We start from the raw sequence: 13,226 nt of genomic DNA, 5'->3' as shown, positions 1-13,226 counted from the left end.
TCCACTGTTTGTAAACTAGGTATCCCATGATGCAATTCACCAAAGCCTTATTTTGTAAACTTCCGGATTATGACCTCGTGGTGTTTGTCGCTACAGAGATCGATAAAATGATGTTTTATAGACTATTTGATGCTTATAACATTAGTATAATGTTCTATATAACATGTAAAACACGCGAATAAACTCGATTGCTGATTATTTCATTGAAATCACAGCAACAGGATTCCGAGAAATACACATGTTGACCGAGTGTAACACGTGTGCAAGTTAGCAATAACAGTCATTCAAAAGATCATTTTCTTGCTGTCCGCGGACATTTCTTGCACACACATAATATCTAAATAATATATTTAACTTATTTATTGATATTTGATGTTTTCTTTATTATTTTCTTCGTAACAATCCTGCATCAAATCGATAGCGAAATCAGTCCGCCATTTTGTTATGACTGTAAACAACCATGCTACAGTCGGCCGATTTTCCGTGAATTAAACAATATTACGATTGAACATGTATCTGGTACGTTATTATTTTTATCTTTATTATATTTTCATCACTTTTACAGTGATTCGGTCGAAGTATAACTTAACAAAACTGGCGAGTAAAACTAACGATTTTCACATGTGAATCATGACATAATAATGCAAAAACATCATCAGATTTTGGTTTTCATCCCAGATAAGCTGCACTGGTGTATAAGCCGCACTACCGATTTTCATGAAAAAATGTATACTTATACTCTGGAAAATACGGTACACACTATTTATCTCTGACCATCTCCTCAACAACTAATCCTATCATCTCATTATTTTCCAATCATTTTCAACACTAGGTATATCAGTTTTATTGCCTAGTGGGTTGGCGATATAAAACAAGTACGATAAAATGCCAACAAACATTTTATGATGGTTTGCATTCATTAATTTGCTCCATTAGCAGTAATAGGCACCAATTGTAGCTCTAAAGACGACACCATTTTCTGTCTAAAAAAGTCTTTTGAGCTACAATATTGCAGCAAATATATGTTGATGTTTTTAAATATGAGTTGTCATTCACTGTTCATGAATAAAGTATAATTCAGTGTATTATAAACATATTTAAAATATTTTAAATTAAAATATATATATTTTTTTAACAAATCTTAAATAAATCATTTCAGTAATTTATTCATATAATAATAAGGTACTCAGTGAGTTTTACAGCAAAAAATATAGTTTGTGTGGTAATAAGGTCATAGGTATGGAATTATTTGATTTATTGTTAATATTTATTTTCTATTTATTTTAATTATTGTATATTATTTTTGTTTATTTAATTATTCCTGGTATTACAAAAAAATTTTTTTTCATATCATGCTACACAATAAATGGGAATTTGTACTGTATGATTCTTAGGATTTTTGTCATTATAAAATCCTGATTTTTCATACCTATTTCCGGCTCTGTCTATTACTATGACCCATCCAAGATGGCAGCCTAAACAAACGCTGCATGTGTTGTTTGTTCGACTGCTTTCATATTTCATTTTCATGTAAGTAAAGTATTGTCAGTCACTACTTGTGTTTGTTTTAAATAATGTTTATCGGGTTGTATCAAACAGTTTATTATTTAACCGTAATATCCTTTCAAATGAATGGAGACGGCCATTGAACTTGACCCATGCATTCCGTCTGACAGTAATAAAGGTGTGAAAAGACCAGTCAGATTCACTTACCCCAGTGTGACATTACTTATACAGGGCTTCAGTTACAGGCTAATTGTTCTCTTTTGTTAACATTAATTAACATTAACAAGCTATAGACTTAATTGCTCTGCCCAAGCTGTGTCAAAACCGGATAATGGGCGTTTTGGAAAGATCGAAATGACATTCGTTTTTCTGGTTGCTGTATAGAGATTTTTGGTGACCACGGAGAGGGTCGGAGAGGGTCGCTTAATACAGATGGTCGTTAGTACAGATTCAACTGTATTTAATCAGTAAACAGGTTTAAATTTTTTTTTTTCCCAAATATTTTCTGATTTTCCCCCGATCATCAGCCCAATTGTACTCGCCCCAATAACTTATCTCTACTCAACCCACCCTAATAACTAATCTCTACCCACCCCAACAACTATTCTCTACCCATCCCTAACAACTAATCTCTACCCACCCCAAACAACTAATCTCTACCCATACACAACAACTAATCTCTACCCACCCCTAACAACTAATCTCTACCCATCCCCAATAACTAATCTCTACCCACCCCCAACAACTAATCTCTACCCATCCCCAATAACTAATCTCTACCCATCCCCAACAACTAATCTCTACCCACCCCTAACAACTAATCTCTACCCAACCGCAACAACTAATCTCTACCCATCCCAAACAACTAATCTCTACTCAACCCTAATAAATAATCTCTAGCCATCCCCAACAACTATTCTCTACCCATCCCCAACAACTAATCTCTGTCCATCCTCAACAATAATCTCTGTCCATCATCTATAAAAAAGAGGCCCAGAGGGCCTGTATCGCTCACCTGGTTTGTAATGCCAAATAATTTTCTGAATACAGGTTCATTGTTTCTTTTCTGAAGGAATTTTAATATTAACCTCTCCTCTAAATCCCCTATTGGGCCCCACCCCTCCTGCCCCCTGGGGGTCAGAGCCAAAATTTATACAAGTTCTGTTCCCCTTCCCCCCAGGATGTTTGTGGCCAAATTTGGTTACAATCCATGTAGAACTCTATGACAAGTAGCGATTTAAAGGATTTACCTCTATTTCCCCTATTGGGCCCCGCCCCTCCTGCCCCCGGGGGGTCAGAGCCAAAATTTATACAAGTTCTGTTCTCCTACCCCCAAGGATGTTTGTGGCCAAATTTAGTTACAATCCATACAAAACTCTAGGACAATTAAGTAGCAATTTATAGAATTTACCTATAATTCCCCTATTGGGCCCCGCCCCTCCTGCCCCGGGGACCAGAGCCAAAATTTATACAAACTCAGTTCTTATTCCCCCAAGGATGTTTCTGGCCAAATTTGGTTACAATCCATGCAGAACTCTACGACTAGTAGCGAATTAAAGGATTTACCTCTATTTCCCCTATTGGGCCCCGCCCCTCCTGCCCCCGGGGGGTCAGAGCCAAAATTTATACAAGTTCTGTTCCCCTTCCCCCAAGGATGTTTGTGGCCAAATTTGGTTACAATCCATGTAGAACTCTATGACAAGTAGCGATTTAAAGGATTTACCTCTATTTCCCCTATTGGGCCCCGCCCCTCCTGCCCCCGGGGGGTCAGAGCCAAAATTTATACAAGTTCTGTTCCCCTTCCCCCAAGGACGTTTGTGGCAAAATTTAGTTACAATCCATGTAGAACTCTATGACTAGTAGCGATTTAAAGGATTTACCTCTATTTCCCCTATTGGGCCCCGCCCCTCCTGCCCCCGGGGGGTCAGAGCCAAAATTTATACAAGTTCTGTTCCCCTTCCCCCAAGGATGTTTGTGGCCAAATTTTGTTACATTCCATTCAAAACTCTATGACAAGTAGCGATTTAAAGGATTTACCTATATTTCCCCTATTGGGCCCCGCCCCTCCTGCCCCCGGGGTGTCAGAGCCAAAATTTATACAAGTTCTGTTCCCCTTCCCCCAAGGATGTTTGTGGCCAAATTTGGTTACAATCCATGCAGAACTCTATGACTAGTAGCGATTTAAAGGAAATGTTGACGGACAGACGGACGGACGACGGACGCCGCGCCATGACATAAGCTCACCGGCCCTTCGGGCCAGGTCTATAAAAAAATCTCTGTCCATCCTCCATAATTAATCTCCACCCATTCTCAAGAATAATCTCTACCCACCTATAATGATGGGAATCAGTTTCATTTTTCATAATCTATAATTGGAATGTCAAAATTGATACTTCAAACTCGGGAAACACTTTTTATTGGAATTAAACACTATCCCCAGATTATAACTATGTATATAAATTGGCAAGAAATAACTATGAATATCACTTGAATCAATAGGTGTCTGTGTGGTAAGAAAGCATTTCCACTGCGACGGACTAATGTGTCATGATGGAGACTGCATGTACTTTATGGGAACAATGCCTATAGGGTAATAAAAATTGACTAATAATTCAGTTGAATTATGAAAAACAAAATCCCTAACAACTAATCTCTACCCATCCCTAACAACTAATCTCTACCCACCCCTAACAACTAATCTCTGCCCATCCCCAATAAATAAACTCTACCCACCCCCAATAACTAATCTCTACCCATCCCCAACAACTATTATCTACCCACCCCTAACAACTAATCTCTACCCATACCCATCCCTAACAACTAATCTCTACCCAACCCAAATAATTAATCTCTACCCATCCCTAACAACAACTAATCCCTACCCAACCCAAATAACTAATCTCTACCCATCCCTAACAACTAATCTCTACCCACCCCTAACAACTAATCTCTACTCATCCCCAATAACTAATCTCTATCCACCCCCAACAACTCATCTCTACCCATCCCCAATAACTAATCTCTACTCAACCCTAATAAATAATCTCCTCATCATCAAAACTCATTTCTAACCACCATCATAAATTCCCTCATGATCAACAATTATTCAATTAATTATATATAAATGTTACATTTAATGTGTATTTTACAGAAAGCAAAAAACACGCACGAGATAGAACCACATGGCAATGGTTATTAAAATAGTAAACTATCATTAATTCTCAGTGACTAATCTTAATAGTTTGTCAAACAACCATACACTTTATATGTGTTGTTATATATAGTAATCATTACAATATTTAACACATATTAACTTTCACTATCAGCATCTCCATCTAATAAATTTAATAAGTTGTTTATGATAATAAGCAATTAATTACCATATATATATTTCTTAAATAAATCTAATGGAATATTTATTCATTTATTATGTTAGTAGTTTAAACACAATATGCATTTGCATATAAGGTTACTAGAGTTGCCTCCCTGTTCATGTTGTACACAGTTGTCTCCCTTGTCTGTTCAAATACCACTTCAACATTCAACACATTTTTCTTTCAAAGTATCAAAATAAAAGTGGTGTTATATTCTAAATTAAAGTGTGCATATATAGAACACAAAAATAAATCAACAAATTTGATATACAAATTTTCAAGATCTATAAAACCCTTCCAGCGCAATATTTTCAATATCTTTTGGAGTAATAAAGACATAGACAAAAAACGGAAGGACATTTTTTATAGATGCGAAATAACATATGAAATTAAATCATAAAATATATTATAACATTGGGGCTTTCAATTGGAGTTATTCAGATAAAATTTTAACTTCCATTTTGTAACATTCCATAAAAACCAAATTTGATAATATTAAAAGTTTAGTAAACAAAAATTACAAGCTATCGCTCATCCTTTTGGTTTGAGCTAGGCCCAGATTCATGAACATTCCTTAAATTTAAGGAATGTTCTCCATATGAAAGCTTTACAGATTTAAGGAAGGCTCCTTTACTGTAAGTTTTTTCCTTGACTTTTGTAACTTGTTTTGCTTTGGGGACATTTAAGATAAGGAATTCCTTAAAGTTAAGATGTTCATGAAACTGGGCCCTGATAATTTAATTACACATCAACTTACGCGATTCCATGATCTCTATCCATGGGAGACGGGATAGGTTGCCCGGCCGGCATCCTGGGACCCAGGAATTGCGCTCTGTCCAGTATGATGATTGGTTATAATGGAGCTCTCAAACAAAACCTGGAAAGAAAAAAAAAAAGAAAAAAATTATTCAAAGACAATACTGAGTCAGTGATAAAGATCAGGAACTTACTTACTAAAACTTTACCGACTGACAGTAATTGATTGGAATATTTCTCCTCATCTGACTGATCTGGAAATAGTTTAATAAATTTATCTCTTAGATCTAATACCCAGTACCTAGTAAATTGAAGTATACAATAAACACTTGGATATGATTACATGTGTGCTGAATGAGGACCTCAGCCTCATTTTAGGTCTCCTTAAGTTCCAGAAATCATATACAAGTACCATATTCACCATAATTAACACCTAGAGTACTTAAAAATTCTAACAAAAGGGGGGTGCTTACTAGTGAACCAAAATCTAAGTTGTGTATGAAAAAGTAAACCATATTTTAACTATTTCTGTACTCATGACACATTAATCGGTTACAGTAAACAAAAGCATATGTCTTTTAACCTTTAAGACGCATTATTAATATTATGTTGTGATTCACATGTAAAAGATTCACAATTTATGTTCACATTATATAGGATGCAACATTATTTTTTAATTAATGTTGATATTTAATTAAAAGCATCAAATGTTGTAAAACATGGTGAAATCCATGGGATGGGGCATTTATACAACTTCAACTCCTCAAGAAAATGGGAGGGCGCATATAGAGGACGGCGCAGATAATCAAAGAGGTTGTCAACTCAGTATGCCCCTATACAAGAATGGAGGTTGATTACCCCTCGACCGATGATTCTGGATGGATGCCGTTGCTGGACATTCAGGTCCAAATTTGCGGCATGGATGGGTGTGTGGACTGGAAGTTCTACAAGAAAGTGGTTTCCAGCTCACAATTCATCCTCAATCACAGTGCACTCCCTGTGTCCATGAAACGCCAATCCCTAATTAAGGACGGCATATGTGGATTGCGTAACACCAGACCATCTTTGGTACCAGAACTGCGCCAAGAGTTTATGGAGGATCTTGCAGAGATGATGCTTATATCAGGATACCCAGTCTTTTAGGGCCAATGTTATCATTGCTGTCCTCAGAGGCTATGCCAATCAGGCATCCGTGAGCGAGTGTGGTGATATGCCCCTATATCGGCCTAGATGTTGGAAGAAAAATTAGCGCAGGTCTAGAAAGAACATGAAAAAGGCATCATGGTTTCGACCAGCTGACACCGTAATTTTCGTACCATCAACTCCTGGTGCAGAACTTGCCAGATGTGTACAAGGGGTGACAGCGGTCCAGAAGCACAGACTTGGCGTTAATATCAGGGTGGTTGAAATTGGTTGGCAGACGATCAAGCAGCAACTTGTTCGTACTGACACTAAATCTGGTGATGAGTGTCAACGAGGGGAGTGTGTGCTATGTCAAACTCAAAGCAACCCCGGTTCTGGTGGTGGGTCATTACACTTCCGGTCCGGTGTGCTGTACAAAGCCACATGCAAAATCTGTGCCAAGCACAACACATTGGCCGAGTACATTGGTGAAACTGGCCAGAATGCCTATACCCAGTTCCAGGAACACAGGCGTCAAGTAGAGAGCGGTAATCTCTCTAATGCTCTGGCTAAGCACTTGCTCGAAGAACATACAGGAGACCAGGTGACATTAGAAACTTCAAGTGAGAAGTCATCAAGATATCTTCTCCAAGCCACTCGAAAGACAAGTCTCAGAGGTGGTCGCTATACACGGATCAGTTGCCGTCAAGCTCCTCAATTCTAGGTCAGAATGGGAGCAACCTGCCGTAGAGAGAGTGGTGGTTACTAGGGAACCACGGCTGTTAACAGCAATATGTGATAGGCAATCTGATTAAGATACAGATCCTTATGACCACTCCGATGAACAGAGGATCTGACAGCGTCCCATTGGGGGTCTGCCGTCATGCCATGTTCAGGTGATCATTACCTTCTTACAATGTGCACTCAAGATCACATGCGTGTAAAGTTTCGACCATGCATTTGATTGCATAAAATATCCCCTTTTGATAGATATGTCAGTGTTATGGCTACATGAGTCTATCTGATAAAGTATCTTGTGGTTATAACCGTTGTTTAAACAGGCTGGGGTTGATTTAGTGCACATAGCATGTTGGGTAGAAATAACCCGCCATATACATCAAACAGGCCGAGACAATTCATACCTGCACACAATAGATGTAAACAAACATGTAGACAAACACATTGTGTTATTTTGGACTGAAGAAAGCCCTATAGTGGCTGAATATATATTCCATAGAAATGATTTTGATGTTACTTTGAATTCATTTTGGCCTTTTATGTTGGGTTATTAAGTATACTAGCTTTATACCCTTTTTACCTCATTTTTCCTCATTATATAGAGGAAGGGGCACTACCAGTAATACACCATTTCCAGAATACAACATTCAGTCAGCTTAGTCATGTGACTTTCATCACCACGTGATTTCATTTAGGGCACATTTGAAACAAAATGGCTGCATATGTAATGATTGTACATTGGTTGAAAACTACATATCATGACAGAACATTTAACATTAATTATCAGAACATGATGTATCAAATATAAACTAAATACAGTGTATCCACAAAAATTGAATTTAGACACTTGGAAATCAACAGTATCTGACGTCCCACTCACAAATTATTTCTTAACTTACCTGGGTACATTTTCCCAAAAATCAATAACAAATGAGAAACACAAAGCATAACAGTTTATCTAGATCTTAGTTCCGTTATCGAGCAAGTATTACCAAAAATGACCTATACGCGGACATTGGTATTCTCAGAGCTTCAGATGATTTTGCATTAGCATGGGTCATCCGGTCCATCAGAGCCAAAAAGAGGGGTCATTTTTCAAAACCATGGGCCAGCTTTTTTGAAATTGTTTACTCATGTTGCTTTGTATGTTAATGAATAAATAAAAGAACATTTGACTTGTTTTTATTCTGTTTATGTTTTAGTAAAGAAAATGGCCCTTCTTATCTTACATCTCCACACATGTATACAGCTTTTTCAAAAACAAACTCAGTTATAATCTTAGCTCACATCAACTCACACATCAATATGTCAAAGGTCTCTGCCGAAACGCTTGCTCTTTTTGATGTTATAATGTAATATTTGACACTGAAATGAAAGATCTTTTACAATCTGCTGTGTCTCTGTTGCACTAGCAAGAGCAGCTTATTGGATAAGGTTTGGAAATTTATACACAAGAGCAGCTTATTTGATAAGGTTTGGAAATTTATACAGATTTTATTTTTAAATTTACAGCTTGTTGTTTTATTTACTGTCAAACTATTCAATTAACCCATAATGCGGATCTATTTTTCAATAACTTCAATTGTATACTGAACGTAAACATCGATCATTAGACATGTTGGGACCCCAAGTCCAGTCAGCTACAATTTTCCGTCGATATACTATTGCACGGAAACTCTATACTTTAAATCTAATACTGTAATGTTGGTTGAATATCATTTTTGTTTTGTTTATGAACTTATTTTTTATTCAACACTCGTGAAATGGGCCATTTCAATGCTTCATTAGAAACAGAATCAAACTCTTGCCCTAAATTTTTTGCTGTCACATGAACAAATCAATTTTTTCTACCTCCTAACCAGAAAAGTTCCTTGTATCCCAGAATCAGCGTATTACAGAAAATACAGTATTTTTGGAAAAACACCAACAAAGAAAGGAAAACTCGTTGTAGTGTTATATTGTGCTATAAAGCAGAAGGTGCTGATGTTTTGTAAATTTAAAAAGTTTATTCAACTGTGGCTTCCATCTCTATAAATTCCTCTTTACATTTTACTTTTTTCACTGTCTGTAAAATGAGGTTGTCTCACATCTTGGGATTCTCCGAGACTGTCAGAGCTAGCTATATATATATAAGCAAGGACGTATATGAGAAGGATATGTCACACTGGGTTTTTGGGAAGTACAAGGCAGGAGCTTTTGTGTTTGTGCACTGACCGTGACGTTGGACGACAACTGATTTTCCTTTGATATCCGCCGGCGCAGCCTTTGATGTAGCTTGCGGGTGCAAGGGTTACCGTCTTACTTTCTGAAGAGGGCTGTCATTTCATGGGCTGTCGTATATTTTTAACGAAAATTTAAGACATATCCTCTAAGTCTTCCGTCCTTAAATCAAGTAATAAACATGTGAAATTTAATAAACTTTACATTGGTGTTTCGTTTGACTCGATAAGACAAGTATTTGTTGAGAAAAACGTTTTTTATTCCCGGTTCATAGGCGTCTCGCGTGGTGTTTAGTAATGTAAAGAGACAGTAAGAATCCTTCTCACTTATAAATCCTTGATATAAGGTAACTAATTAAGCATGCATGGTTCTGTTGACCGAGCCAAAGAAGCATATTTGCATGCTCCTTAAGCTTAATGATAGAGACTATTTAATTATATAATGTACAAACTACATCGATATGCTCCTTTTAACAATGTATGGTCAAGTGCCCTAAATTTTATTTCTTGCTGGTTTGTTGATATACGGAAGATTTGATTACCCTGACGAATATTGGTCCTTCAAGGGTACGAATTCATACAATATCGTACTAAACAGCCCAATACACAACTCGGCACCCAATCGAGGTTTTTGGTGGACATAATTTCTGGTTCAAATTTGAATTTTCACTTAGACAAGAAGTTAAATATTAATCTATAGGATCGAATATTTAAATATATGGATGATGAACTTAATTAGGAACCAAAACGTTGAACAACGAGCATCATTCTGCCATCAGTCTAAGTCAGTGCGGATGTTATCACAATCACACCGGGGTTTGGAATACACATGCGAGGTGCCTCGAGCTAGATAAACTCGCCATACAGAATTTACTTACGTAGGTTTACCAACCTTTGATGCAGAACGACCAGAGAAGTGCAAATATGCAATTATGAAAGCATAAAAATACTTTTGATGATGCTCAAGCAACAAAGATACTCAACATTGTTATTAGCAATGCATGCTGGGTAGTAATCTAATTATCTAATCAATGGAGTCGTACGCCGAAAATTCCGAAATGGGACGAATTTCCGGATAATATTTAGCCTACATTATGCGTATAACAACATTGAAACAATTTTGAAATATTAAATTTCTTGTTTATATGCAAAATCTTATATTTGTATGTTCGTACCATTTGTCAGAATGTTCATAATCTACTGAGTAGTAATTTCGACAGATTTTTTTTTGTGTTTTTGCTACTTTTTATGCTGTAATTAAGCTGTGAAAGAGAGCCACCATGAAAATGAAAGTTTCAGTTTTTATTTCGATGCATCCAATACAAATTATGAAAAAAAGAATTCACAGGCAGATAACTCCGTAGTATGCAAATACGGAAAAACAACATTCACAAATTTAAAATTTTCAACTTCTTTTTATATGCATGCACAATCTTATATTTGTTTCGTACCACTGCGTCATAATATCAGAGATTTATCTATGTCGCCGATAATATTATACTGTAATAGTTATATCAACAGATTTGTTAGGGAGCCGCCATGAAACGGTATTTTTTTTAAAATAATTATTTCAATGTATCTAATAGGGTAAAGTGATCGTAAGTCGGACACCCTTTATGTTCAGAACAGCAGTACGTCGAGATATGAAGACCACTATTAATCTAATGGGTACCGTCCGAGAGAGCACACTTTCTGCATCATATTTCCATTTCGATACTCTCGTTTTTTACCTTACAATACAATACAGAGCAAATAAAGTACCTAACCTGCAATTCGATCGAGAGTCGGACGCATTTGACTATGAGTCGGACAGTCCAGATCGCTTTGATATTACGTCGGACAATCGGATTAAGTTAACATTTTATACAATTCTGAATCAAAAATATTAGTCATTTATCATTAAATAAGAAATTTGTTGTTCATATTACTTTCGGTAATTGACATATCGCCAGTTGTCAAGCAAACTGCACATGACTAAAAAATGCATTTTGTATTGTGTATGCTACAACATTACATTTGCTCCGACATTGAATAGATACACGTGCGTTTGCGGGCACGTGATGTGGCTATATACTTCACTTTAAAATGTTTCCACCTTACATACAGTGTATCCCTGGGAAATCAATAAATATAGCTTGTATAACAAATGAGCCTGACGAAATAGTTGTAGATATTTCATGGACTGAAAAACGAAAGAAACTGCGGTCAATTTTAATAAGGGAATGTATATTGATTTTGTTTCATACAATGCTTGAAATTGGGTTGTTATATGTTTTAACATAATGTGTTCCTTGAAAGTATATTCAGTTATTACTAAGATTCCAGGGAAAAATTATCAATGTTAGTAAAAGTTTAGAACATGACGTACTAAACCACGAAAAGGATCTGCAGTTCAAACGCGCTATGTATCGATGTTACGTGGTCAGACGTGGCGAGCACACTGGCCTTATCATTAAACAACTACATGTATTTGCCTAATCTGAGTTTGTGTTTTATCGTGGTTGCATAAGTTGAATAAGGAGAAATACCTGTCGCTCTAAACCCATTCTGAAATACACTGTACATTTTTTGATGCTAGGAGACTTTGTCCTTTGCAAAGCACAAACATTTTCAGGAATTGACGATTGCCAATAGCAACTCCGGTGTTCCTAATAAACACATGCAGAACCTGCTCCAATTACTTTAAAAAGAATTGAAAACTATCCAACCAAAAGTGCTGTGTCCAAATTCCAGGATGGCTGGATGGACAACATCCTTTTCCCGCGCTAATCATGAGTCATGGCCATCCCAAATTAAAGTTCACTGTGTCTACATTGTAGCTTGTGTTGCCGATATTTTAGATAAATGATTCAGAGAATGAGTTTTGATATATATATCATTGATATGTCAGAGAAATTTGTCTATTTGATGGACAAGTAAAATATTCGTGTATTGCGTACTCGATATCACTTCTTTGCTTTACAAAGTACATTATGTAACTGTACAATCAACAGGATGGCACCAATAAAATATGAGAAATCTTGTTGTATATATATATTTAAAATTTATTCATTGGGCTACACACGTTTTTCTACTTAAATGTGCGCTGCCATACATCCTGATTAAAAATTAAAGAAGAATACCAATGGTGACCTGAAAGGAAACTTAAAAGACTGATTAGAAAATCAAAAATAGATAAGAAATATTTATAAAAAAAATAAGGGATGAAAGTTTCAAACTTATATGATGAAAAAAAGGGTAATTACAGCACCTCTTTATGTCTATATATCACATATATTCACTGGTATAATGTTAAAATTCACTGTCCGACTTATGATCGTTTTGGACATTTTTGGTGTCCGACTCAAGATCAAATCACGTTTGCGACTTTGAACCAAATTATCAGATAAAATGCTGTGTCTATCGGCAAATTGAAGATAATTCTGCATTTGTTTTACACAAATCTTACAGCTAAACTTCAGCTTTAAGTTGCATGCCGTAATAATCAAAAGAAATGACTTCTCATATCAGT

The 13,226-nt window shown here is 36.3% G+C and overlaps 1 protein-coding gene across 4 annotated transcripts in view; it reads right to left on the bottom strand.

Moving 5' to 3' along the window:
- LOC138334285 (LIM domain-binding protein 2-like) overlaps nucleotides 1–10,744 on the bottom strand; it is a 56,423-nt gene extending 45,679 nt beyond the window's left edge. For 2 of the 4 annotated variants that reach the window (XM_069282922.1, XM_069282925.1), the window contains exons 1-2: nucleotides 10,594–10,744; nucleotides 5,638–5,757 (exon numbers count right to left, since the gene is read on the bottom strand). In XM_069282922.1, the coding sequence (XP_069139023.1) occupies nucleotides 5,638–5,690 (53 nt within the window). In that variant the 5' untranslated portion in view covers nucleotides 5,691–5,757; nucleotides 10,594–10,744. Of the gene's footprint in view, nucleotides 1–5,637; nucleotides 5,758–9,710; nucleotides 9,838–10,593 lie in introns of those variants that run through there. The other 2 variants (XM_069282923.1, XM_069282924.1) reach the window with 2 other exon arrangements.
- Between the last annotated feature and the right edge of the window lie 2,482 nt (nucleotides 10,745–13,226).

This window comes from Argopecten irradians, chromosome 11 (genome assembly GCF_041381155.1).
Source record: "Argopecten irradians isolate NY chromosome 11, Ai_NY, whole genome shotgun sequence".
NCBI classification, from domain to species: domain Eukaryota; kingdom Metazoa; phylum Mollusca; class Bivalvia; order Pectinida; family Pectinidae; genus Argopecten; species Argopecten irradians.
This window is presented reverse-complemented; position numbering and strand designations above follow the sequence as displayed.